Raw genomic sequence first — 27,273 nt, 5'->3', positions numbered from 1 at the left:
GACCACTGATAGTGATGTTTCTTTGGCTGAGGAACACCCTCTACAGCTCAGATGTGCTAAGGAAGGCATTCTAGAACCTTCTTCTCCCTAGCATCAGAGAGGGAGCCCTACCTTCCCTCTCCCTTTGGGAGATGTGCTCTGGGAGAGCATGAACAGGGTTGAAAGCAGGGAGGAGGCTTTTGGGGTGGGAGGCTGGGAAGCAGAGAGAAGGAAGGAATGGAGAGGGTTTTGTTTTATTAATACTGTCGTTGTCGTTACGGGGCTTTGAGGGTTTCCTCTGTGTCAGGCTGTGTGTGGCCCACTGACTGCTCATCTAGCACCCCCAGACTCCTGCAATGTTATCCCTGCTTTGCAGTGAGGAAGCAGGCCGGGTGCCACGCCATTCATTGCCAAGGGGTTGACTTGGGATTTGAACATCTGTCTGGAGGACACCAATGCCTGACCTCCGAGGTGCATAACAGCAACTCTGGGTTGAGGACGGCGTTTGAAGCACCAGGGCAGGTGGACCGTCCATTCCTTTCTTCTCCTGAACAGCAGAGTCTTGGTATCACCCTGTCCTCAGAGCACGGGGGCTCTCGGAGCTCAGGGGAGCCGCCCCGGGGGCCATCGTGGTCACACGTGCACTGCCAGTGGCTCGTAGACACTGCAAATTGGGGGCCGTTAGCTAACACGTCCCCACGTCTGCTCCCGGTCTCCTCAGGCTCGACTCCTGCCACGCATTTCTGACTGGAACTCAAGATGCGGACTCTGGGGCCCCAGTGGTCCACGCTGCCTGAAAGTAAGGGTCTGGCCCAGGCTCAGGAGCCCTCCCTCTGGCGATCAGACGTAGGCGATCGATCCCACAGAACACAGTTCTGCTGACGCGCCCGCTGATGGCAGTTTGCAAAAAGACTTTGCATGTTTCCGTTTGCTGAGAGGCCACCTGATCCGTCCCTGCCGCTGGGAATCCGTGCTGTGTGAGCCGAGTTGAGGGTAGTTGGGGAAGCCCCCATGGGAGGCGGATCGGATAAAGCTTCCCATGCCAGAATCTCTTCCGTCAAGCGGCCCTTCCTGGGGGTCGTTAGATCGTCCAGGAACTGCCTTTTCACCCACAGGGTCTGAAACCAGCATGGAAGAGTTTGGTTCAGAGCTGCGAGTAGGGGTCGTTACCTGGGCACCCCTTCTTGACCCTTCCCGAGTGGGACATCCCCGGATCCCTCCGGCATCCTAGCTGATGGCGGTGGTGCTGGCCGTGCTGTCCTCACTTGCATGGACCCTGCCCCACTCACGCCACACTCCCCAGCTCCCACTGCTCCTTCTGGAGGGAGTTCTGGAAGAGCCCAAGCTTGTCTCAGTCTCTGGAGGACTGATGGGATGGACACAGAGAGGCAGAACTCACAGATGACACATCTAGGACACCAGACGTGCTGAGGGGCGTGAGCCCAGGAAGCCTGCTCGGAGGCAGGGCCTGGCAGAGTGGCCACCATTGGATCATGTCACTTCTCTGCCTCAAGCCCCGCGGTGGCTGCCCCCACACGTCCAGTGTTGCTGATTCCGCAGGTCTGTGATGGGGCCCGAGGGTTTGCATTTCTAGCCGGTTCCCAGGAGACACTCATGCTGCTGGTCCAAGACCCGACTCTGAGAGCCAGTGCCCTGGGTGATCGAGTCTGGCCCTGTGACCTCTGACTCCGGCCCTCCACTTCCACCCCCACTTTTCAGCCATATAATCTTCCTTGCAGCTCTTTGAAGGTGACAGATGTGTGCTTGTCTCTCAACCTTTCCCTTTCGGTTCCCTCCACCTGCAGTTCTGTTCCCTCACATGCTACGTGCATGGCTTGTTACTTTTCTTTGGCACTAGCCGGCTTGCAAAAGGGCCCCCGACATACCCAGTGCCTGTCACTCACGCTGCTCTGTGTCCCTCCCACATTCTGTCAGCGTTGCAAGCAGTAGAATCTGGTCGTTGTGATGGAGAGTCACTTCTACGGCTAGGTGATAAAAGACATCATGGTTTCTCCCTGCTCTCTCGGATCTCACGCTTTGGGGGCAAGGAACTTTGGCCCATCCATGTGAGCGGATCCGGCCCCGCTCAAGCCTTCAGATGATGCAGCCCCAGCTAAGATCACACTGTAACCTCATGGGAGAGCCTGAGCCGGAACTGCCCCACTAAGCCCCTTCTGGATTCCTGACCCTCCAGAACAGTATGACATCATAAATGCTCATTGATTGCAGCTGCTGCTGAGTTTGGGGTGGTTTCTGATGCAGCAATGGAAACTTGCTAAACTACTTTCCAAACCTTACTCAAATGTGCATTTCTCGGGGAGAACTTCCTTGGCTATTCTTATAAATATTTATTTATTTTTGAGAGAGAGAGAATGAGAGACAGCATCAGAAGCAGGCTCCAGGCTCTGAGCCGTCAGCCCAGAGCCCGACGCGGGGCTCGCACCCACGGACCGCGAGATCATGACCTGAGCCGAAGTCTGACGCTTAACCGACTGAGCCGCCCGGGGGCCCCTTGGATATTCTTCTAAAATTAAATCCCTTTCTAATACAATTTTTTTATCCCCCTTCCCTGCTTTATTGTCCTTAGCATGTCCCGCCATCTAACCTGAGAGCCTCACATCAGGCTCTGTGCTGACAGCGCGGAGCCTGGAGCCTGCTGCGGATCCTGTGTCTCCCTCTCTCTCTGCCCCTCCCCTGCTCCCACTCTGCCTCTCTCGTCTCTCAGAAGTGAATAAACATTAAAAAAAAAGATGATTCTCAAACAGAGTGGTGCATAGACTAAAACAGGACTGTTTTGTGCAGCTCCCTGCACAGAGCTCAGGGAAGTTGGCACAGCGGGCACTTGGTGGTCCTTGCTGGCAGACCGAGTCCTGGCTCTGCTGGTTCTCAACCGAGGCCTCAGTTTCTTTAGAAAGAAGGATTTCGTTTCTTAGAAAGTGGAAACGGTTGCACCCATTTCGTAGGTATTTGGGGACCGTGGAAGGAGACGCACGAGTGGATGCGCAGAGAGTTGGTAGTTCGTTTCCTGCAGAGAGTGTGTGGTTGGAAGTCAGATTTTATTTAATTTTAAGAAGGGGTTGGGAATGCCCTCATGGGCCAGAGGCCCGTCACTGGGGTGATGACAAAGCCAAGGACCACGGAAACACGGGTGCGTGGGAGGGAACCAGAGTGTCTGCTGCTGAGTCCCTGAGGGGGGAGAGAGGTGAGCGGAACCCTCTGGACGCTGACCTGGGTTCTGTGACTTGCTGCAGCTTGCCTTTGTGGGGGTGGCCTGATGGCAGAGGCCAGCCAGGACCCCAAAGGACCCAATTCCCTCTGAGCTGGTACCTGTGGTTATTTCACCTGGTAGCCACTGGGGGCAGCAGAGAGCCACCACCATAGCCAAGCAAGTGGACCGATGGGGAACAGGTGTCCACTGGGGCTGGACAGGGAGTAGGGGTTGGGGTGTAAGGGTGGGACCAAGCGGGACAGGGAGGGTAGGGCTCACACCTTCCCCAAAAGGCAAATCACCAGGACCAGTGGCCTCGATCCAGGGGGTCCTTGTGGCTTTCCCACCAGAAGCCAGTATTTCTAATGCAAGCAGGACGCAGTCTTAACAAGGGCAATGAAGTCCAGAAGTGACTGTTTAAAGTCAATAAGTCGTGCCTCGCTTCCTGTTTTATTATTAGCATTAGGGTTATTCTTGTAAGGAGGGGCCATCTGTGCTTTGAAACCCAGATTTACGTCTCTGTCCTCCTTTGAACTAGACTTTTCTCTGAAAGTTTTATTCTACACGGCAGCAACTGTCATCCACTGACGGGGAAATTAAAACCTCTAGCTCGTAGCATTGATGGCTTAGAGAGCGACTTCCCTGGGCCGGTTTGATCCACAGTCAGTCGATCTGTGTGTGTGGCTTTTCCTGGCTTTCGTGGAGGAGGTCCGAATTGAGTGAGGGCCGCCGTTAGGAAAAGCGTGTTTCTCGTGAATTGCGTTGGACGGACAGTCTCTCCAAGAACACGTCTCGCTTCTCCAGGCTGACCTCCCCATGTTCCCTAGAGCCTCTGGGGGCTGCGTGGTGACGATTCTGGTAGCAGGAAGAGTCTGGCTGTTTCTGGAACCGCCTAAAGCCCCAGGGATAGGTCCCCAGAGAATGTAGAAGAGCCTTAATCCAGGGTGACTCGGGCCCCCAACTCCCGCTTCAGTTTTGCTTTGACTTGGTCGACGAGCTCGGTGTGCTGTAAATAGATTAAGGAATCTTATTGGAAAAGATCTAGAAATGGCTTCCTCCCTGTGGGCGGTATGGTCATCTGGGGTGATGTTTCCTGCTGCTGGTGAGGTCACTCAGCCACAGTCCCCGTGGCTCTCTCCAGACGTCTGCCAGGCCCGGCCTGGCCACCTACCCGCCTCAGATTTGCAGTGAGTGGCTTTGGGTTTTGGGCTAAGTCAGAGCCGGCCAAGGCGAGCATCCTTTAGAAAGCATCCTCTAGAAGTTATGGTGCCCTGATGGCATTTGGCCGGACAGATGTGGTTCACATGGGAACGAGGGACTCCAGCCTCTGGGGGGGCCTGTATGTGACCCAGCCAGCGAGCCTTCTGGCGAGTGGGGCTCAGTCTGCAAGCCTGCACCTGCCTGCGATCTCGGGGCCTCCTGCAGACCCTCCAAGCACATGATGCCATGCTGGCTTCTCTGCTCTGTCCTTAGGATTCCCAGTGGGGAGGCGAAGGGGACCCACAGGGGCAGCTGTACCCTGCTCTTTGCTCTCGGTGCATTTTCTCTTGTTGCCCGAGGGTCTCTGCCGCTTGTCGCCCCCTTCCCTGGAGAGCCCCAGGCTGGGGGGAGGAGGGACAAGAAACCGAGGCTTCTCTGCTAAAAGTGCCTTCAAGTCAGGCTGCTTTGTCTCCCCCGAGCTTGGTGGTGTCTCTCAGGTCCCAGCACACAGGTGGATGAATGTAAGAGGACGGAGGGGCGAGTCAAGTCCTCGTGTCTGTTGCCGTGTCCTCTCTCTTCCCCTCTCTTTCCTCCCTCCCCCCAAGGCCACCAGGTCACATTTTCATGTATTTACTTTTCAGTAAGTTTCAATCCTTGAGGGGCCCCGAATCCCGCAGATTCAGTGGCCTCAGTGGGAAGGTTGCTCCGAGTCTGGCCCGACACCCCCCCGCCACCATTCCCATGCCACGAGTCGCCTCCCCCTGCTGCCCTCTGGGGTTCCTCCATTTGCCGCCAGGAGTCATTTGCCACTGTGTTCTTTTCTCCGTGCATGTGTGCTCAGCTCTCGTCCAGCTAGAATCCGAGTTTCATCTTGGGCGTGACCAGCTTCAGCTTTAAGAGGAGCTGGCCCTCCGTCATAGGCCCCACGTGGAGGCGGCCTGGTGATCTTACAGAGGCGGCCCAGTGACCTTGCCGCCTTGCTCCCAGCCGACTTTCACGAGCCCCGATGTGGCTGCAGGGCCTTCTCTGAAATCAGGTCCATGGCATCAGCCACCAAAGGGGTAAAGGCCACGGTGCAGAGTGGACAGTTCCCTGGGGACCTTTCCCACATGTAGGAAGAACAGGGCTTGTCTATCCCTAGAGACTGGAAGGGCATATCACATGGGAACCTACATTGTGCCGTCACGGTGTCCGTCCTTCCGTTTGCCCATCTGTCCGGGCACATAGACCCGGCTCTCAGGGAGGTAAGACAGGGGTCAAGGTCTGTGCTGTCTGAGAGGTGGGACAGAGTGCTGATTCCCTCAGAGGAGCTAGATGGAAGGTATGTGGGGGGGGGGGCGGGGGTATGTGGCTGTCGGGGATTCTCAGCCCTGGTTCTGCGATGAACCTGAGACAGACTTAAGTGCAGGAGGCTCGGGGGCAGGGGAATACTCTTGGGAGGAACCCCCCGGGGAAGGGAAGGAAGCAGTAACGTAGTAAAGTCACAGGAAGGGCCCCTGCCAGCCCCTGAGAGCTCTGAGCTGGGTGGAATTGTCTGCCTCGAGGCAAGGGAATTGGTGGGCTTTTTACCCCCCAACATGGGCCAGCCATTGTGTGGGCAACACTCCCTGCCCCCAATCCCAGATACAGCCTTGTGCCCCAAGAGGGACTCCACTGTGAGCCTCTGCAGCTGGGGCAGCATTTGCTCTAGAGAGTTTGGGCATTTGACACCAGAGCAGAAACGCAGTCTGGGAAGGCTGCCTGGTGGAAGCGGCATTTTCGTTGAGACTTGACTAGTGCATGAGATTCTGGCATCCGGGGGGAGGGAACCGTGATATCAAAGGCATGTTGCGAGACCAGCAAATGGGCTGGGGTGAAGTGAGAATTCAATCTGGACAGACAGACAGGGGTGCCCTTCTGCAGGGGGCTACAGGGTTTGGACGTTATTCTGTGTGCCCTGTGGGAGAGGAGCCAGCAAAGGATTGTCCCTATTCGTGACCTGCAGCCAGAGATGGGCTCTGGGCTGAGCCCACCCACCCCTCCTCCCACCGGGAAAACGCTGAGCCTGGTCTGCCCGTCCCTCCTTGTTCCTGGTGGCTGTTTCCCTGCTCCTCCTCTCCCTCAACCTCCCCTCTGTATTCTCTCCCTTAAGACATGAAGGGACCATATTCCCACCCGACTGACTCCTGGAGCCATAAACTCCTTAAACCCAAACAATGGGTTTAAAGTTTTAAGACCCCTGATTTGGAGCTGGAGTCGGGAGTTTGGGGGCCTGAAAGACCAGTTAGCTCAACCCTTTCATTTTGGGTGGAGAAGCCGAGGACCAGAGAGGCAGAGTGACTTGGCCAGGGCTGGACAGCAGATAAGCAGCAGAGCCCAGGCAGAAACCCAGTTCTCTCGAATCCTAATTGAGAGAAGCCAATGGAAAGCTGTGCTTAATTTTGTTTTTGGCATTGGAGACCGTTGAGTTCTTAGTAATAGAAATTTTCATTAAATAATGTCATGTCCGTATATTCCACTGGCTAAAAATAACTCTACGTGGGCATTTGGCACGAATACAATGATTGCCTCGGGTGGATCCCATTTTGATCTCATTTTGCAGAGGAGACTCTTGGAAGACCGTTAGCTTGGCCAAGCTTCCACTGGTGGTGGGAAGAGGGAGAGCCGGGATTCAAAGCCGGGCCATCTGGCCCCAGAATCACCACTGTTCATAGATGCTAACCACTGTACTTCCCAGCTGCTTTAATACGTTGGGAAAGATCCAAAAGTCGATAACGTGGCAAGAAAGTACAGTATGATGTTTGTTTCATTTTTTATTTTTTATTCTTTAGTAGTTTTTTAATGTTTATTTATTTTTGAGAGAGAGACAGAGCGCTTGCAGGGGAGGGGCAGAGAGGGAGGGGGACACAGAATCCGAAGCAGGCTCCAGGCTCCGAGCGGTCAGCACAGAGCCAGATGCAGGGCTCGAACTCACAAACCATGAGGTCATAACCTGAGCTGAAGTTGGACACTTAACCAACTGAGCCACCCTGGTGCCCCTTGTTTCTTTTTAAAGATGTGTATATGCCTTGAAAATAAGTCTCCAGGGGCGCCTGGGTGGCTCAGTCGGTTAAGCGTCCGACTTCGGCTCAGGTCATGATCTCGCAGTCTGTGAGTTCTAGCCCCGCGTCGGGCTCTGTGCTGACCGCTCGGAGCCTGGAGCCTGCTTCCGATTCTGTGTTTCCCTCTCTCTCTCTGACCCTCCCCCGTTCATGCTCTGTCTCTCTCTGTCTGAAAAATAAATAAAAAAAAAAAAAGAAAGAAAATAAATCTCCAGAGATACCAAAATGTTGACTTAGAGCTGTGGGATTATGGGTGTCTACTCTTTTCTTTGTGTTTTTCTACGTCCTCATATTGTACAGAGTGAGAAGGCATTCTTTTTGTCACTAGGTAACTTTAGGAGAAGTCGCTGCTTACAGTGGCAATGTGGCTCATGTCGAGTTCAGGGGGCCATCACACGGCTGCAGTGTTAGCTCTGTTCCTGGCTGGGCATCCGGAGAAGGGGCAGGGGGCAGGGGCCAGGCCGATGTAGTGGTTGGAATTCAGACAAGACGTGGGTCTGGAGAGCCGGGAAGGACTTGGGAAATCAGCCTCACTTGACAGGGGACCCGAGTCTCTGTACAGACCCCAGGCCAGGGCTCCTTCCTCTGGCTTTGGGGTTTCAGGTGACAGCGGGCACTTGGGAGAAACACCCAGTGAGCGTCTGGGTTCCAGGGCACGAGACCGAAATGGAGGTACATGGGTCGGCAGCCTTGGGGGATCAGTGGGGGCTGGATAGGGGGCCAGCGAGGGACGGTTCCAAGGATCCCAGCCGGAAGGCTGCCTCCTGTTCGCAGCTGCGTGGAGAAGGGTCCCCAGCAGAGAGGCTCGGTCATCGTGGCAGGTGGGGAGGGGATGACGTGGGAGCAGAAAGCCAGCTCCCGCCTCCCGGGCTTGGGCAGGACGGTGGCCCGGCCAGGTCCCTATTTTTTCCAGCTCTGCCGTCTAGCTCTGCTCTGCGACCCTCTGGGGTTCTGCCCTATGACAATCTCAAAGTGACCGTGTTTCTTTCTTTGACCAGAGACCACCTGGGAACGCCCCAGCAGTTCTTCTGGGATTCCAGCCAGCCCTGGCCCTCACAGGAGCTCTCTGCCTCCGACAGGTACAGTCCACCCACTACTTTGGGGCAGCCGGGAGGGGCCACACACCCGCCTTCATCGGAAAGGCCAAGACTGTGGGTTCTGGGGTCTGGAGCCTGGCGGGGGATCTTACTGGCCGATCCCAGGGAGCGGTCGGAGGATGGGCTCTCCCTGGCGATCCCGGCAGGACACTCCCCGAGGGTGGGGACCTCGTCTCTCCTTTTCTTCTGTGGGATCCTCAGTCCCCAGACACGGCCTGGCTGCAAGGAATGTCTCCACAGCCACAGGGGGTGTGAACCTCATTTGATGGTTTTCCAACCTTAAGCATCAACCGGAGGCCAAAGTCCAGAAGGTGTGGTTGTGGTGGCAGCCTGGAATTTCAAGTTGGCAGCTTTGAAAAAACATGGGGTGTAGCTGGATGGAGGGGAAGGGTGGGGAGGGGGCTGGGGGAGGAACGGCAGCTTATGTGCAGGGTAGTGAGGGCCTTCACGGTGGCCCCAGATCAGAGGTCTGAGTAGCTTCCCTAACACATCACAGGTGACCCACGGAAGAGCTGAAATAATGAATGAATGAGTGGCTGTGTGAATGAATGAATGCGTGTGTGCAGACAGGCGTAGTAAGTAGAAAGAAGACCCTTAAACCTTGGAACAGAGGAAGGGTCTTGGGTGCAGAGAGTGGGCTGAACACAGCCTGCCTTTCATAGTGGAGAGTCTTTAGACTTGATCGCTGGTGCACTGAGAAGTCAGAACACGATCCAAGTACGTTATTTAGGGAAATGAAAATGGACTACACAGGAAGCTCTGGACAGTCAGCCGAGGCATGGGATGTTCCGGGCTTTTGAAATGTTTTTACGTACATCTTTTACCTACATTAAAAAAAAAAAAAAAAAAAAAAAAAAAGGATTCAAACAGAAAGGAACCCTTTCTGTTTAGGTTTATGTATTTATTTTGAGAGAGACAGAGACAGCGGGAGGAGGGGAGGGGCAGAGAGAATCCCAAGCAGGCTCTGCACTGTCAGGACAGAACCCGATGTGGGGCTCGAACCCACGAACCGTGAGACCGTGACCTGAGCCAAACTCGAGAGTCGGACACTTGACCGACTGGGCCGCCCGGGAGCCCCGGAAAGGAGCCCTCTCGGGAAGGAGGGCGATGGGGCATTTACTCCTGCTTTTCTAGGGCTGGGCTGAGGGCTCCCTGATGAGAGCCTGTCTCCAGAACCGGGCTCTCATTCAGCCTTGCGACCTGTTGTAGACGACAGGCTTTTTGGGCACGCTGCCTTCTCTGTTGTCGTTCTCGTGGTTTTGTTCTTGTTCTTTATAACAGTAGAAATGCCAGCATGCAGAAAGTGAGGTGTGGCCCCTGATCCTGGCCAGCCAAGATGCTAGAAAGGAAACCCAGCTGTCTTTTCTGGCCAGAGCAGTTGGTCTGCGGCCATTGTGGCCTGCAGAGAGTGCTGGTGGGGCGGGTTGGGGGACTTGCCTTTTGAGTCTGTGGGCCCACCTCACCGGGGCCTGTTCTCCCTTGCACGGTCCCTAGCATCCTTCTATCCCCTCTGTGCGGTTCGGGGGCCGTCTCCCAGGAGAGGGGCTGGCAGGAGCTGGCCCAGGGCCCTGCTCAGGTGACAGGTTCCTGCCTTCCCCTCATCAGCACAACCCCGAGCGCAGAGCTGGGTGCTGGGACTCTGGAGCTGAGAAGGGAGGGGGAGACGGGAGGGAGAGGGTCAGACCCAATGACGAGAACTGCCAAAGCGTTTAGACCGAGCGCGTGGACACCGACTCGCCCTCCTCTGCCCGCACCCGCCGGGGACCAGAGACACTTGTTCCCAAGGCCCCAGGATGCGAGGTCTGTCGACTTCTCTGCATTTGTGGGCGAATGCAGGTGGAAATTCTGCCTACCCTATTGCCCTTTGGCGACTCAGCAGGTGCATCGGCATTCCGAAGGCTCGGGGTCTCGAGTGAAGACCCTGTTTGATTCCGTGCTTCTGTTCTTTTGTCTGTCTACAACACCTGCACGGACTTTTTAAGCTGCTCTGCCCCCAGCAGGGTGGTTCTGAACTCTGGGGGTGATTTTGCCTACCGGTGGGCATTTGGCAACATCTGGAGACAATTTTTGGGGTGGCCATTCAGTGCACAGAGGCTAGGGATGCTGCTAGACCTCTGCATTGCCCAGCACAGCCACCCCCCAAAGGGCTATAAGGCCCATCTGTCAGTAGTACCAGAGTTGAGGGGCTCCGTCCTGGGGTGACTCAGAACACGGGTCGTGCACTGTTCGAGGGTCGCTCGACACACCATGGCCCATCGACGTGAGAAGCCGCGGTGAAATCTGCAGAACCGTGGCTCACGGGCTCTGAGACCCACCTTTTGCACATACCGTGGAAGCCAGAAGGGCGTCTGCTCGTTCAGTTAGAGGCCCCTTTGTTTCCTTCCCTGGTCGTCACGGCATCCTAGATTTAGAAATCACAGCTTGTCATATTGGGGCCTCGGGCACGTCGCGTCTCCGTGCCAGGCCTGCTTCTGCCCATTTATACATGAGGGCCTGGAGGAGGAAGGTTGTAGCTCGGGTCCCGTCCAGCCCTCCGTGGATTATGACTCTTGATTCTCTCCCCCTCCCCGGGGCGTGAACGCCGGTCAAGTCTGCATCGTCCCTCTGGGGGACGGGAAGGATCCTACCAGGGAGGCTCCAGGAGCATCTGTGAGGTTTTGACCCCTTTTCTAGCTTTCGCAGGAAACCTCTGATCAAAAGAATAAAAGAGCAGCCACATTGACATTTCTTTCTACGGGGAGCACTAGGGTTTTTTTTTTTCCCCAGGCATTCTCTCGTTCGATTTTAGAACAGTCAGCTTTCAGGAGGTAGAATTTCATTGTGGGAGAGAAACGGACCCGGCGAGGACACGAGGTTGCTTCAGAGCTTAACCGTCCCCACCCCCCCACACTCCTGGGGTTGTTGACTCCTCTCCTGGCCACCACTCAAGGTCCTCTTGTGCTCGTGCTTTGGAGAACGCAGCCGTGATAGACTTTCAAACCTTTCCTTCGAAGAATATGCCAGATGCTGTTCTCGGTGCTGGGGACTGCGCCAGAGATAAGCCACACCTCTGTGGTCCCTGCTCCCAAGGACCCGCATTCCAGTGGGGAATTTGGGCAAATAAGCCCAAATGTGAAATGTGTCGGATTGTTCTTGCATGTTCTCTTGGAAGGGGTTAAAGTGAGGGCCGCGGGGCAGTGTGGGACTGGAGAGTCAGGGACGGCCCCAGTGAGGAGAAGATGGTATGTGTGTGGGGTCGTGATGATGTGTTCTGGGTCAGGGAACGGCAGGTGCAAAGGTCCTGAGGCAGGAGTGACCTTGGCGTGTTTGAGCTGACAGAGCAGGCCAGTATGGCTGGAGGGTGGGCAATGAAGGGCGGGGGGGGGGGAGTGGTAGGTGATGAGGGGACTAGCAATCAGCAGGGGCGGAGCCTGCTTCCCCCCACCAGCAAGCCAGAGGAGGGGGTCAGAACTTCATTCTGAGTGCGGTGGTTGGAGGTGAGGGTGACAGTGAAATGCGGCAGAGTTGTGTTCATGAGACATTGCCTCTTTTTCTTTAAGTTGATGGATTTTTTGAGAGAGTGAGCACGAGTGGGGGAGGGGGCAGGGAGCAAGGGAGAGAGAGAATTCCCCAAGCATGGTCACCGCAGAGCCCCACGCGAGGCTCAAACTCCAGAACCGTGAAATCATGACCTGAGCTGGAATCGAGAGTCAGACGCTCTACTGACTACCCAAGACACCGCCTCCTTGAAACAGCCAGGCAGTACTCAGCTTAATCAGAATTGCTCTCGGTTGGCAGGGACAGGCAGGTCCGTCAGATGCCGTTAGCACAGCCAGCCGGATTACCCACCGGGGGGGAGCAAGGCCCAGTGCACCCCCCAAAATGGGATTCCACTCTTTGAATGTGGGGTGTCACGTAGGGTCGGCACTGAGCTGGGGGCTTTTCCTTCACTGCCTCCTTTACGACCACCAGACTTGGGAGGTGTGTTCATTCCGTAGGTTTCCTGGAGACCTTTCGTGCCAGGCTTTCTGGGCGAGGTCCGCGTCGGTAATAAAGTTTAAACCCAAACAGAAGCACCAAAGGCTCCATTCAGTAACTGCTGCAAATATTAAAAACGATCCTTGGGCTGGTTTCATACCCTGTGTGGAGGCAGTGATTTATGGAGAGAGAGATTGTCACAGTGAGACGGAAGGAAAATACCGGGTGAAAAATGAGGTTCTGGGAGTTTCACGGATGAGTCCCTGGGCGGAATGAATGATGCCATAGAGCAGTGTCATCCATGAGAAGTTTCTGTGATAACGGAAATGCGTGTATCTACGCTGTGCACTGTAGTAACACTAGGCATGGGGCTAACGGATACACTGTGTCCAATGTAGCTGAGGAACTGAATGGTTAACGTATTTTTACTTTATTTAATAGATGTATTTTTTATTTTGGAATAATTTAAAAAATTTTTTTTAATGTTTAATCTTGGTAGAGAGAGACAGAGCGTGAGCAGGGGAGGGTTAGAGAGAGAGGGAGACACAGAATCCAAAGCAGGCTCCGGGCTCCGAGCCATCAGCACAGAGCCCGACGCGGGGCTCGAACCCACGAACCGTGAGATCATGACCTGAAGTCGGACGCACAACCGACTGAGCCACCCAGGAGCTCCTTGTTTGTGTTTTTTTTAGGGTTAGAGGTAATAGGTCTTTTACGGACTTGCGCTGGCGGCGAGGGGGTGGGAGTTGTCGGGAAACCCAGGTTCAGATTCGGGCTGTGTCCAGCCTGGGGGATTGCGCCCATTAAGGGATCATCCTTGGGTGAAGAGCCTCCCCGATCAAAGGGCAATGAGCTGGTTCCCTTGCCGATCAGGGAGGGCCTGCCTTTGAGCTGGTGGAGCCAGGCTAGAGCACTGTGCCCACAGACAGCTGTGCTTCCCTGAGCAGGGGCCCCTGGGAAGGGGGCTCCCCCTCACCCACACCCTCTCCAGATCAGGAATCCCTAGCAGCTGTCCTCCCCAGCGTCGCTGCGAAGCAGGACCCTCCATTCACTGCAGAATTAGCAAGTTACCAGGCCTAGAGAGGCCTCCGTGGCGGCCCTCAGCTAGACCTCACCATCGACTTCAAGGAAGGCGGTTCACACTTCCGGTAGGCAGGAGGGCTCGCGTGTGGTTCCTGACTCTGTGATTTTGTCAGCTCAGGCAAGCCAGTTGAACCTTTGGTGCCCTGGAGAATAGCCACAGGCTTTCAGCCATTTACAACCCCGGGGACGGATGTGTTGTGAGTTCTGTTTTGGGGGAATACAGTTTTCATTCTAGACAGTCGGTGAAGACAGTGAGGCCCAGGTAGGCAGACAGATGTTTCCAGACCAGAAGGCCGTCATGTGAAACTGCTCCCCCGGACAGAGCCGTGTAGATGCAGCCTCCCTCCACCTTACAGAGTGTGGTGAGGGTGGGAGACAGGGGTGTGCTGAGGGTGGGAGGCAGGGGTGTGCCCGTGGTGCCTTCAGAGGTGCTGAGCACAAAACTGGCCCCCCGAGTCTGCCTGGGTTGGCCTGCCCTCAAAACCTGCCTTCCTACAGCCACAGCTCTTCCCAAAGTGGGTTCCGTGGTATTCTTGCTTTTTGGCCCAGAATGGGTTCTTCGGCGCCCAGGTAAGCGTAGGAATACCACGCACCGTTGCCTTGTGTGAGGTTCACGGAACACGTCAGCGTCCAGGAGCACACGTGGCGGCTTCACGGATGGGGGAGGTTTCTCCAAATGGAAGGTTTGTGCAAGCCCTGTGTTGAGAAAGCCCGTCAGCGCCATTTTGTTCCAACAGCGTTTACTCACTTCGTGTCTCTGAGTCACGTTTTGGTAATTCTCTCAATATTTCCAACTCTTTCACTACAATGATATATGTTACGGTGATTTGCTTTGTGATCGGCGATCTTTGATGTTATTCTTGTGATTGCGTTGGGGGCATCACAAGCCGTGTGCGTATAGGACAGTGAACTTCACTGATAAATGTTGTGTGTGTTCTGACTGTTCCACCTGGCCACCTCCCCTGTCTCTCCTGCTCCTCAGGCCTCCCTCTTCCCCGAGACACAGCAATATTGAAATTAGGCCAGTTGAAAACCCTACAACGGCCTGTTACGTGTTCAAGGGGAAGGAAGAGTTGAATGTCTCTCGTTGTAAATCAAAAGCTAGACATGATTGAACTCTATAAGGAAAACATGTTGAAAGCTGAAATGGGCCAAAACTTGGGCTAAAGTTGGCCAGGTTGTGAACGCCAAGGAGAAGTTCTGGAAGGAAATGGAAAGTGCTTCTCCAGTGGACACAGGAAGGATGAGAGAAACAGCCTTATTGCCGATGGGGAGAAAGTTTGGGTGGTCCGGATGGAAGGTCACACCAGCCCCACCATTCCCTGAGGCCAAAGCCCCAATCCAGAGCAAGGCTCTAACTCTCTTCAATGCCATGAAGGATGAGAGACGTGAGGAAGCTGCAGAAGAAAAGCCTGAAGCTAGCAGGGGTTGGTTCAGGAGGTTTGAGGAAAGAAGCCGTCTCCACAACGTCAAAGTGCAAGGTCAGGCAACAGGTGCTGATGCAGAAGCTACAGCAGGTTCTCCAGAAGGTCGAGCCAAGAGAGTTCATGAAGGTGGCTCCCCTAAGCAATAGACTTCAAGGTAGACCACACAGTGTTCTGTTGGGAGAAGATGCCATCTAGAACTTTCAGAGCTGGTGAAGAGAAGTCAACGCCTGGCTTCAAAGCTTCAAAGGACCGGCTGACTCTCTCCTTAGGGGCTAATGCAGCTGGTGACTTCAAGGTGAAGCCAGTGCTCGTTGGCCATTCCAGAAATCCCAGGGCCCTTCAGAATGGTGCTCCTCTACTCCGTCTGGACTCTATCAGTGGAACAACAGAGACTGCCTGACTACGCGTCTGTTTACATCCTGGTTTACTGAATATTTTAAGCCCACTGTTGAGACCCACTGCTGAGAAGAAGGGATTCTTTTCAAAATATGACTGTTCATTGATGATACACCTGCTCACCCAAGAGCTGTGATGGAAATGGACGGTGAGATACATGTTGTTTTCAGGCCCGCTAATGCAACATCTACTTTGCAGCCGTTGGGTCAGTGAGCCATTTTGACTTTCAAGTCTTACTATTTAAGAGATACATTTTGGAAGGCTCTAGCTGCCATAGATAGTGATTCCTCTGATGCATCTGAGCAAAGTAAACTGAAAACCTTCTGGAAAGGGTCCACCATTCTAGGTGCCGTTAAGAACATTCGCAATTCACGGGAAGAGGTCGAAATACCAACACGAACAGGAGTTTGGAGGAAGTTGATTCCAACCCTCATGGAGGACTTTGAGGGGTTCAAGACTTGAGTGGAGGAAGTTACTACAGATGTGGCGGAAACAGCAAAGAGAGCTAGAATCAGAAGTGGGGCCCGAAGATGTGACCGGAATTGCTACAATCTCATGATGAAACTTCATTGGCTAAGGAGTTGGTTCTTACGGATGAGCAAAGAAAGTGATTTCTTAGATGGAATCCAGTCCTGGCAAAGATGCTGTGAAGATTGTTGACATGACAACAAAGGATTGAGACTATTCCATGAACTTTAGTTGATAAAGCAGCAGCAGGGTTGGAGAGGACGGACTCTGATTCTGAAAGAATTTCTTCTGTGGGTCAGATGCTCTCAAACAGCATCACCTGTTATAGGGAGATTGTTCGTGAAAAGAGTCCACTGATGCAGGAAACTTTACTGTTGTCTTATTTCAAGAAATTGCCACTGTCCCTCCAGCCACCACCCTGCAGAGTCCGCAGCCATCAACGCTGACCCTCGACCAGCACAGAGATGAGGGTTCACTGAAAGCTCAGATGATGGCTGATGTTCTTGGCAATAAAGTGATTTTTTAATTTTTAAATGTTATTTATTTTTGGGACAGAGAGAGACAGAGCATGAACGGGGGAGGGGCAGAGAGAGAGGGAGACACAGAACCGGAAACAGGCTCCAGGCTCTGAGCCGTCAGCCCAGAGCCTGACGTGGGGCTCGAACTCACGGATCGCGAGATCGTGACCTGGCTGAAGTCGGACGCTTAACCAACTGCGCCACCCAGGCGCCCCATAAATGTTATTTATTTTTGAGAGAGAGACAGAGTGTGAGTGGGGGAGGGGCAGAGAGAGAGGGAGACACAGAATCCGAAGCAGGCAGGCTCCGAGCTGTCGGCATAGAGCCTGACGTGGGGCTCGAGCTCACAAGCTGTGAGATCACGACCTGAGGTGAAGTCACTTAACTGACTGAGCCACCCAGGTGCTCTGCAATAAAGTATTTTTATTTTTTAACGTTTTTTCATTTATTATTGAGAGCAAGAGGGACAGAGCATGAGTATGGGAGGGGCCGAGAGACGGAGAGACACAGAATCCAAAGCAGGCTCCAGGCTCTGAGCTGTCAGCACAAAGCCCGATGTGGGGCTCGAACTCACAAACCACGAGACCGTGACCTGGGGCCAAAGTCTGACGCTTAACCGACTGAGCCACCCAGGTGCCCCAATAAAGTATTTTTAAATGAAGTATATGCATTTTTTTTTTGACATACTGCCCTTACGCTACTCTTAATAGAGTAGGATGTAAACATAACTTTCACGTACATCTGAGAAACCAAAGCATGCGTTTGACCCACTTTATGGTGACGTTTGCTTATTGTGGTGGTCCGGAACCCAACCCGCAATATCTCTGAGGTGTGCCTGTATTTAAACAGGCCTCGGGTAATAAAGCAGTGAATAATGGGGGCCACTTGTCCCAAACTCTTGGGACCATAAGACACTTCCCTTTCCCTTCACGGCCTCATATTTAGAACAAATGCCGTGGAGTTGCATGCCTGGGGAAACCCTGCGTTCCGCCATGTTGACTGTGTGAGGGGGGGTGGGCGTGCGGGTGTCATGAACAAGACCCCGGGGCTCCTGGGTTCCTTAAGCTTGAGGAAAGAACTCAAGGGAGTTAGAAAGAAAGGGAGGGAGATTAGAAGGGGTACTGTCCAGGGCTGAGTTTCTCATTTGGAAGGGTTAAGTCTACTCGTTGGGGTGCTCTAAGGGAACAGTGAGGCATGGAGGAGGGAACTTTCTCTGCTGGGGGTTGGAGCTGGAGGGAAGCAGGGCCACTGACCCCATGGATTCTGGGCGACGGATGTTGCGGACTCTTTTCTGTTGCTTGGCGTCTCTCAGGAATTCTTGTCATGCCCCTCCTTTCTGTCTTTATCCACTTCCTCTCCAACGCCCCTGAAGGCCTCCTTCTTTCCCTTTCTACCCAAACACCCGTCCCCTCTTCTGATGCATCCCTCAAGCCCCCCCTCTTTGTTTTTAACCGCCCCCAACGAGGAATGAAACATATACGTGCGTGTGTTTATATCTGTGCTGGAAATTATGAAAGTTTCTACATAAGAGCTTCTGTTCCCTTTTTCTTCTCTTAGAAACAGCTGAAATGGGCATTTTCCTTTTTTCTTGTATCCCCAGAACGAATTGTGTCCCTTACGGTTATGAGTGATCATTGACCAATTTTATTTTATTCCACCTGCCCCCTGCTACCCGGAGGCTGGAGGCCTCAAAAGCACCCACTTCTGGCCTCTAACTCTTGGTCAGCTGAGAGCCCAGAGGACTGGGAATAATCAGGAATGCTCGTGGGTAAGCCGTAACTGTTCAGATCTCCACCAAGCACTTTTTCTGAGTGTGCCTGGGACTGGGGGCCTGAAACACAGCAACACCAGGTCAGGGCAGAGCTGCCGGATGGAGAGAAATGGTTGGATGCAAAATTATTTTTTCTTTCCCGGTAATTGTTTTGACATGGGAGTAATTAGCCAGCAGCTGACAGCTCAGAACCGAAGTGAGAACAAGAGAATGGATTAGGGACAGAATGCCCCTGCGTTAGGCAGTTCCTGGCTGGCATTAATGTGGCAGACGGGGTGCCTGGGGGATGCTGGAAGCAGAAGACAGACAGGCGTATACTGAGGGTGCACGTTTAGATGCTGTGAGGGGGTCAGTGGGGGTCAGAAGGGCGGCCCCTGGCCTCCAGGAGGCCCCTGTAGGGGACCCACATCGTCAGAGGTGGTGACTGTTTCCGGGCTAAGACCTGCTCAGGTAAGAGTATACATATTTCGTGTTTGTAGTCAAACTGAACTGTGGCTCAGTTCTTCTGTTGTTTTAGGGTCAGGGTAATGCTGGCTTTGTGCAATAAACTGGGAAATTTGCCCCATGTTCCTAAAGCCAGGTGCGGTTTTTTTCTAGGATTTTCTTTGTTGAGCGTTTGAATGCATTTGCCCGTAAAACCATCTGGGTCCAGTGCCTTTGGAGGGAGGTCATTTTTCAAAAGTTTTACTCATTTTGGTGTTTCTAGGGTCCTTTGAAGCCTTTTAATCATTTGGGTCTTATGGAAGGTCGTGTATTTATTAGCACATAATTACAAATCATATGCTCTTGTATTTATAAAAAAATCTCTTACGAGATCTGCTTATGTGTTCTTTCTAATTCCACCTTCTGAGCATTCGTGCTCTCTGTCTGTCTCAAATTAGGTGGGCTGACCTGCTTTTTATTGCTGTGATTCCTCCCCCCAGGCGCACACAAAGAGAACTTGCCTGAGTTGTGAATGTCATCCTGCTTCCTAAACAATTCATTTCTGTTGCTGTATTTACACCCCCTCCTCGTGTTTTCCTTTGGTTAATTTTACTGGCTTTTAAAATTTTTTCTAAATTATTATTTTTTATTTTTTTAATGTTTATTTTATTTTTGAGAAAAAGCATGAGCAGGAAAAAGGCAGAAGAGAGAGAGAGACTCTGAGGCAGGCTCCAGTCTCCGAGCTGTCGGCACAGAGCCCGACGCGGGGCTCGAACCCACAAACCTTGAGATCATGACCTGAGCTGAAGTCAGATACTTAACTGACTGAGCCACCCAGGCGCCCCTGGAAGGCATTTACTTAAATTTCCAAGTGTTTGGGAGTTGGAGGGATGGGGAATTTGATATTTGTTCTTTTGCTATTATCTGCTTTTACTCCTTTCTGGTCAAAGAATGTGGCCAACATTCTTTATGCCTCTTGCGATTTACTGACGCTTTATTTGTGGCTTAAATATGCCCAAATCATTTTTTTTTTAAGTTTCTGTGGCTTGTTGGCAAAAGACGGTGCCTTTCTTTGTAGCGCATGATGTTTAATATCTAGTTGATTAAATTGCTGGGATAGCCTCACTTTTGTCCACTGCTCAGTTGCATACGGAAAGCGGTCCAGTTTTCCCCTGTTGTCTTTAGATGCCGCACCACGTGAGTTTTCTCCATTTCAGTCCTGTGCTGTTTGATAAGTAATAGTTCTCAAATGTTATGCCTTCATCGTGGGTTATATTTATCAGGGTAGGGCCCTTCTTGGCATGGCTTATGCCAACTCGAGTGGATTCTCCTCGACCCTGCCCCCCCCCAGCACCCTCCGATGCTCTTGGAAGCCCACCCCCTTAAGCTGGGGACTCATGGATAGCATCAGCATGTAACTAGCTGCCAAGGGGCATGTGTGCAGACCAGGACTGTGGCTGGCCCAGCGGGTTAATTTGTTTCTTGCTTCCCCAAGCCACCTCCCTGGGGGCCACCTCCGTGCCCAGTTTTCGGTAGCCTTCCTGTGTCTGTGCCCAGCATTCTTCCAGGGGATCAGACCACCCTGCAGATCAGAGAGAAGCCTAGCTGTCCACAGGGGTCTGCCGAGTGGTCTGTGTTTCTGGTCGCAGGGGCTTATGGATTTGTTTTGTTTCTTACTACAAATGGTAGAGATTGGGAGGCATCCCCCAGCGTGAAAAGGTCCTGCTTGGGGGCAGCCTCCATCACCCCATTGCTTGCTTCCAGCAAATCAGTAGGTGTCAGTGGCTTTCAGCCAGTCTCTCTCTTGCTTCTGGCCACATTCCAGGGCTCTCTCCATAAGAACCACGTGTTGGACCCCACTTTGTAGGTCTTTGGTTCGACCCGCATGGTGGATATGTTGTTCCAAGCCCAGGGCATAAGGGAGGCACGCTTCTCTGGTCTCCAGAGATCACACAGGCTTGGGGTTCAGGGTGACTGGATTCGGGAACAGAAGCAGTGGCCTGCTGTCTCTCCATCTATACCCCTCTCTCCTTTTCATAAGTTACTCCATAACTCACAGCTCCTTTTGGCAAATACTGTCTCATTTGATTTTCTTTTTTAAAAACTATTTTGAAAATGTTTATTCATTTTTGAGAGAGAGAGAGAGACAGAGCATGAGCGGGGGAGGGGCAGAGAGCGAGGGAGACACAGAATCAGAAGCAGGCTCCAGGCTCTGAGCTGTCAGCCCAGAGCCCCACGTGGGGCTCGAACCCACGAACCGCGAGATCATGACCTGAGCCGAAGTCGGATGCCTGACCGACTGAGCCACCCAGGCGGCCCGTGTCTTGTGTGATTTTCATGCCAACAGGGTAGGTTTGGAGATTGGGGAGAATTGTCCCCATTTTCCAGATCCAGAAACTGAGGCTCACCGAGCTCAGTAAGCTCCACGTAACCACGAACCGCAGGCAGGTAGTGGACGGGCTACCTGACTCTGTGGAAGGAGGCTGGGCCCTTGACGGGCACCAGTGGCCACAACTGATGCAGCACTTTCGGTGACGGCTGTTAGACTCTCGTGACCCCACCTCCCATTTCAGCACGTCCCCCGCTGGTTCAGGAAGAAACGTGGTTCCCCCAGGAGTTCCGCCATTGGGTGCTGGGGGTTAGAGAGATGTGTGCCAACCTTTTCTGGCTCCGCGAATACCGGTAAGATCCCGAGAGATGGTCCCAGCCGTGCGAGACGTCTCAGAGCCAGGCAGGAGAAGGGGCTGTGGTTACAGGCAGCCGGTGTTGCCCGCCTGTGGCCAGCGCAGCTTCTGAGCCGTGTTTCTCTCCCGCAGTGAATGGATACCACGCGGCAGGGACCCCAGCGCACCCTCCCGAGACTGCCCACATGAGTGTCCGAAAATCCACCGGTGATTCCCAGGTAAGGGGTCCTGTGACGGGAGGTAGTGGGGGGGGGGGGTCAGTCATGCAGGGCCAGGGGGCTGTCGTCAAGACGGTGCGTCCCGGGGGTCCGGGGGACGGCAGTGCAGGTCTGGTTGGTGTAGAAAGCGGTTGGTGTATCTGGGTCGTTCCCACGTGCCATGATTGGAGGAAAGCGGGTGATTGTGCCTTGCTGGTTTTCTCTAGGACTCGCAGGCAGCTGGGGGCGGGGGTGATTTTGGTGGATCGTAGGGCACAGGGTTCCATCCTGCCGTCTGGATTCCTGTTACGTAGAGTCTAGGTTTCCGTCGCTTTGCGAGTATGGATGGGGCCGGGTGATTTCCCTTCTTCTGTGCACCCCCTCCGCACCCCCACGTGAAATTTGTTCTCATACTTAATAATCTAGCACAGAGACCACAGTAGGATGGGAGGACATGGGGGAAAGGCTTAAGATTCCCATCCTGGCTTCTCCATCATCACATCCGTTGGCATTTATGCAGACACACGTCTGTACCTTTCCCGTGTCACAGGTGAGGCCACGGAGTCTTAGACCGCTCAGGTGACTCAGGCAGGTTCACACGGTTACCAAGTGATCAGACTGGACTCTGACGCCGAGCCCCGGGGTGCTCCTAGTTTGCGTTAAGCTGTGTCCGAGGAATGAAGGATCGGCTTGTTCTAGTCTGTCCGTAAGTTCTGTCCAGGAGATGTTCTGAGTGAAGGCCCCAGGGTCCACCAGTCCTTTCCAGGAGCTTCTCTGCCAGGCCCCAGGGGTGAAGATGACAATGGTGATACCTGTGTTGGCTGCTGTGCGGGATGACCGTGGCCGCTTATCCCCAACAGCGGGTGCCACGTGCCCTTCAGAGCAAGGCCTTGTGATCTGTTGCTGAGCTCAGCCGAGCTGTGACACTTGGCAGTCACACAGACAGGAGTGTTCATTTTTGGAAACTTGGTTCGGTCGGGCCCAGGTTAATTCAGCTAACGCTCTGGGAAAGAAATCGGACGTCCATCTGGGCCAAGGCTTCTCCCCTTTTGACGGACTTCCTCATCACCCAGGCCTCTTGTTAAAAATGTAGGTTCTGGGGCGCCTGGGTGGCTCAGTCGACTTCGGCTCAGGTCGTGATCTCGCGGTTCGTGGGTTCGAGCCCCGCGTCGGGCTGTGTGCTGATGTCTCGGAGTCCGGAGCCTGCTTCGGATTCTGTGTCTCCCTCTCTTCTCTGCCTCTCCCCGGCTCGCTCTCTCTCTCTCTCAAAAATGAATAAACATTTTAAAAAATGTAGATTCTGATTCAGAAGGTCTAGGAGGGACTCTGAGGTTCTGTGTTTCCAACCAGTCCCCAGATGATGCTGATGATGTAGGTCGGGACCGTGACTTTAGCAGCGAGGCCCCGGGCACAGACGATAGGACACAGCATACAAATGTAACTGCTTTGCTCCCCTGCTCATGGCACACGTCCCTCCCAGCCCTGGCACTGTGTGTTTTCTGCTGAGCCCCCAAACTGCCTCTGCCAATCTATGTGGGACGAACCTGACTTTTACCACCCGGCTGCATGGTGATTTCTGAAGACCTCAGCCTAGGTCCTTCTCCGCTGTAACAGAACAGAAAAAGCTGGTGTTGGCTTGGGTACATCAAGAAGAATATTGGAAACATCCCCCCCCCCCAGTTCTCTGATAGAACATAGTACCCCCCACCCCCAAATACAGTGACGTTATTACTAAACCTTTTTGTTTTTTAACGTATATGGATATAACCATCTCAGAAGCTGACTTTTGACCCAGGAATTTCCCCCTCCGGTATCTGTGCTCGGAACACATCCCGGGATTCTGATTTATGTGCGAAGCATCATTTACGGCACTACCCGTGTTGGGCCCAACCTGTCTAGCAACACGGGATGGGTAAAATGGATTTTGGCACTGAATATCCATCCAGCCTGCTATATCATACAGACACGAGAAAGCCGTTTTCTGAAGAATATATAATGATTCAGGGAAATGCAGAGAGAACATGATAGTTGGGGGGGTGGGGGGAAGCACGCACACCTCTCGAAAATAAATACTAAAAAAAATTTTTTTTTTTAAAGGGGCCCCTGGGTGTCTGTCGGTTAAGCGTCCAACTTTAGCTCCGGTCATGATCTCGCACTCACAAGTCCGAGCTCTGTGCCGACAGCTCGGAGCCTGGAGCCTGCTTGGGATTCACTCTCTCCCTCTCTCTCTGCCCCTCCCCCCGCTTGCACACACATGCTGTCTCTCGAAATAAATAAATGAAGTTAAAAAAAAAAAAGAAAAGAATTGTCCAGTTAGAAAACACACATGGTGTTGAGGTTGAGAAACCTTGGCCTAAGGTACTTTTTGTTTCTCTGCACTTTGCAGTATTTTTCGCATTGCCTGGAATGAGTATGTTTACTTTAATGGAAGGCAGACACAGTGAGCAGTGGTAGAAACAAGGTTCTTGTCCCTGGGACGCAGAGCAGGCCAGCTCTGGAGACCCCAGCCTGGACGGGCCGTGACTGCTAAGGGGCAGGTGGAAATTGAGTGTGTATTCTTTTTGGATGGTAACGTTGAGCATTGATGTGTCATCAAAGTAACAAAAATAGGGGGCGCCTGGGTGGCTCAGTCGGTTAAGCGTCTGACTCCATGTTGGCTCGGTCATGATCTCATGGTTCGTGAGATCGAGTCCCGTGTAGGGCTCTGCACTGACCGCACAGAGCGCTTGGGATTCTCTCTCTCCCGCTCTCTCTGCCCCTCCGCCCCCCCCCTTCAAAAATGTTAAAAAAATGTCTTTAAGTAACAAAAATAAATAGCACAGTGCGTGGAGAGAGCAAATACGCAGTGGTTCACTGCTTCCCACGACTGGAATGTAGCATGTTGGGTTTTTTTTTTTAGGCAGTGGAAGGATTCTAGAAGGCGCTGGTTTCCCACAAAGGTGCTTGGGGCCAATCACAGAAAGAGGATGAGTTTTATTGTTTACAGAGCCAGCACGCTATCCCCAAAGTAAACAGGGCGCTCTTTGACATGCAAAGTATTACTCACGCTATCCCTGTGAATTATAATGAACAGCAATTAGGACTTTGCAATACCTGGAGAGTGAATGAATGAGCAAAGGAACGGTGGAGATACAGGGTAGGGGGCTGGGCCAAGCAGCTTGCCCAGGGTTTGCTCAAAGCCCTCTATGGTTTTGTTTTGTTTTGTTTTGTTTTGTTTTGTTTTGTTTTGTTTCGTTTTGTTTTTTCTGTTCTCTCCTCCTCCTTAAGCAGGCTAATCAGGGAGATTAGAATGTTGGGGGTGGGGAGTGCATACCTGATCTTCCCGGGCCACCAGGAATGTGTCCCTCACCGTGCCCCCCGGTCGTGGACAGGACTGATGCAGGCTGGGTTCCTGCCTGGTCCTCCCCAAGTCCTGGGAGACCAGATGGCCGGGCACAGGTGGTGGTGGCCTGGCGCCACCTAGTGGAAGTTTTCCAGCCTGCAGCCTTGGGGTGGGTTGCCGGAGTATTGGATAAATGGGGTCCACCTGATTGCGAGGCTGGGGTGTCAGAGGCTGATAGTCTTACTGGCCTTTGTTGGAAGCACATCCTGGTCTGTCCCCTGCCCGCCCGCCTGTGATGGGCTCCCTCTCGGATCCCTGTGCAGGTGGGGTGGGGGTCACACAAGGGATCTGCCCCTGGAGCCCAGGCCCTTTGGTGGCCAAAGTTGTTCTGGCTTCCCATGAGCATCCCCCAGGAAGACCCAGGAGAGGAGACAGGGGCTGGGACCAAAGGCTTGGAAACTGAAGGGTCCCACCGGAGAAGGGAGTTTGAGGTAGACTCCTCTACCCGGTGGGGCTTCCCTTGAGCCCAGCAACACATGTTGCATTGAGTGTCTCCTCCTTGGCCAGGCATTGACTCGCAGGCACATAGCCCAGCCCCTGCCTTGCTGGAGAAGGCACGAGATAAACAAGTGTTTCGTGTCAGCAGTGGTACGGGCTGGAGGGAAGTGTGTGTCCCTGGGACCTGGCCGGTGGCGGTCAGTGATGGCAGAAACGTCAGTGATGGGCTTTGTAGGAAAAGGTGTGTAAGCTAAGAGTGGACAGATGAGTGAGGGTTTAGCCTGGCACAGGGTGATGGTGGGAACAGCCTTCCAGCACACGTGGATAGCTGGAAGGGGAAGGAGGGCAGTGGTTTCAGAGAATCCACAGCGGCCGAGTGGGGCTGTGGTTTACAGGCTCAGCAGGTGTCAGGAGGGCGGAAGGTGGGGCTGGCTGAGTCTGCACAGGCCTACTGTGAGGGGCTTGGGTTTTATTCTGACGGTACAGGGAAGCCATCGAGAGGCTTCATTCTGGATCCCGCCTGCCGAGGAGGTAGGGTGGCAGACGGGGTCAGAAGACGTGCAAAGCCTGGGTTTGCATGGCAGTTGTGAAGGTACAATGCAGTCCACCCAGCTCTACCTTTGTGGGTGACCACCCTTGTGGGTCCTCACCGCATGGTAACAGCAGAATGGCCCGGGCCAGAGAGGAGGAAACCAAGCAGGGGAGGGACTCTTAAAAAAGGAGAGAAACTTTCCAGAATCCTAGGCAAAGGACATTTTAAAACAAACAAACTTTTATTGGAGTGCCTGGGTGGCTCAGTCAGTTAAGCATCCGTCCCTTGATTTCATCTCAGGTCATGATCTCGCGGTTCGCGGGCGCTGAGCCTGCTTGGGATTCTCTGTCTGTCTCTCTCTGCCCCTCCCCTGATCTCTCTCTCAAAATAAATAAATAAATAAATAAACTTTTATTATGGACACTGGCAACATCCCAAGTGTAAAGTCCATTCCACTTTTACAGGTGGATACATTGGTTGCTGTATCTTTTTACTCTGTTCCTCTCTCTCCGGAGATGTAATTCATCCAGTCATTTACAACATACAGTGTTGCACGACCATCAGTAACAATCCATTTTAGAGCACTTTGATCACCCTGGAAAGAATCCCCAAAAGTCTTGGGCACCCACTAATCTGCTTTCTGCCTGTCTCGGTAGGTGAGCCTCTTTCTTCTGGACATTTCATAGAAGTGAAACGGCACCATGCAGGGCCTCCGTGTGTCTGGCTTCTTTTACTTACAACAATGTTTCAAGGTCTGCGAATGTTGCAAATGGAGTGACACTGTGTTCCTTTCCCCGGGCCACGTAGTATCCCATCCTGTGGACTTACCATTTTATCTCATCTATGGCTTTAGCTCCTTTTAATCTAGACTGTATTTTCCCCACACATTTGTTCTTTCTGTCTTGCCCCACGGTGGCTGTTTGTGGGAAGAGCCTAGGTCACTTGCAGAGTGACCCTGATGCATTATCTACTTCTTTTCTTCTGCTTAGATTCAGGGTTAGCAGTTTTGGCAAAGGTTTCTACCTCCTGGGGCTTCCCAGGTTAGCACCCCTCCAGCGATGCTGAGTTTGAGCTCCCGGTGAATGCGATGGCCCCTTTGCAAGGGCGCATTTTCCCTTTCTGATTAGCCAGTAATCTGGGGGTGGGGGGACGGTAAGGGTGATACTGTTCCTCAGTGCCTCAGCATCCTTGGTGACCGTGGCCTGGATCCGTTTTGACTTTGAGGTTTGCAAATGGTAATTTTCTGATTCCTTAACCATTCTTAGGGGCATTCTTCCATAAAGAAATACCGCATACACCCCCCGCCCCCCTTTGCTGCCTTTTAAGTTACTCGTTTTCGGTCGTTATTCACAATCATGCCCAAATTGTCCCAAATTTGGCTTGTTGGACCCTCTCTCTGCTGGCGCCTGGGTCCTTTGGTGAGACCACATTGT

At 53.1% G+C, this 27,273-nt stretch overlaps 1 protein-coding gene across 10 annotated transcripts in view; it reads left to right on the top strand.

Moving 5' to 3' along the window:
* The window catches only part of GAS7 (growth arrest specific 7), a 201,908-nt gene that overhangs the window by 133,171 nt on the left and 41,464 nt on the right, over window positions 1-27,273 (top strand). For 7 of the 10 annotated variants that reach the window (XM_030295012.1, XM_030295013.1, XM_030295022.1 and 4 more), the window contains exons 3-4: window positions 8,466-8,546; window positions 21,424-21,509. In XM_030295012.1, the coding sequence (XP_030150872.1) occupies window positions 8,466-8,546; window positions 21,424-21,509 (167 nt within the window). Of the gene's footprint in view, window positions 1-700; window positions 779-8,465; window positions 8,547-21,423; window positions 21,510-27,273 lie in introns of all 10 variants that reach the window. The other 3 variants (XM_030295021.1, XM_030295016.1, XM_030295018.1) reach the window with 3 other exon arrangements.

Source organism: Lynx canadensis, chromosome E1 (assembly GCF_007474595.2).
Source record: "Lynx canadensis isolate LIC74 chromosome E1, mLynCan4.pri.v2, whole genome shotgun sequence".
Classification (NCBI taxonomy): Eukaryota; Metazoa; Chordata; class Mammalia; order Carnivora; family Felidae; genus Lynx; species Lynx canadensis.
The sequence above is the reverse complement of the archived record's forward strand: the minus strand, read 5'-3'. Positions and strand labels throughout refer to the sequence as shown.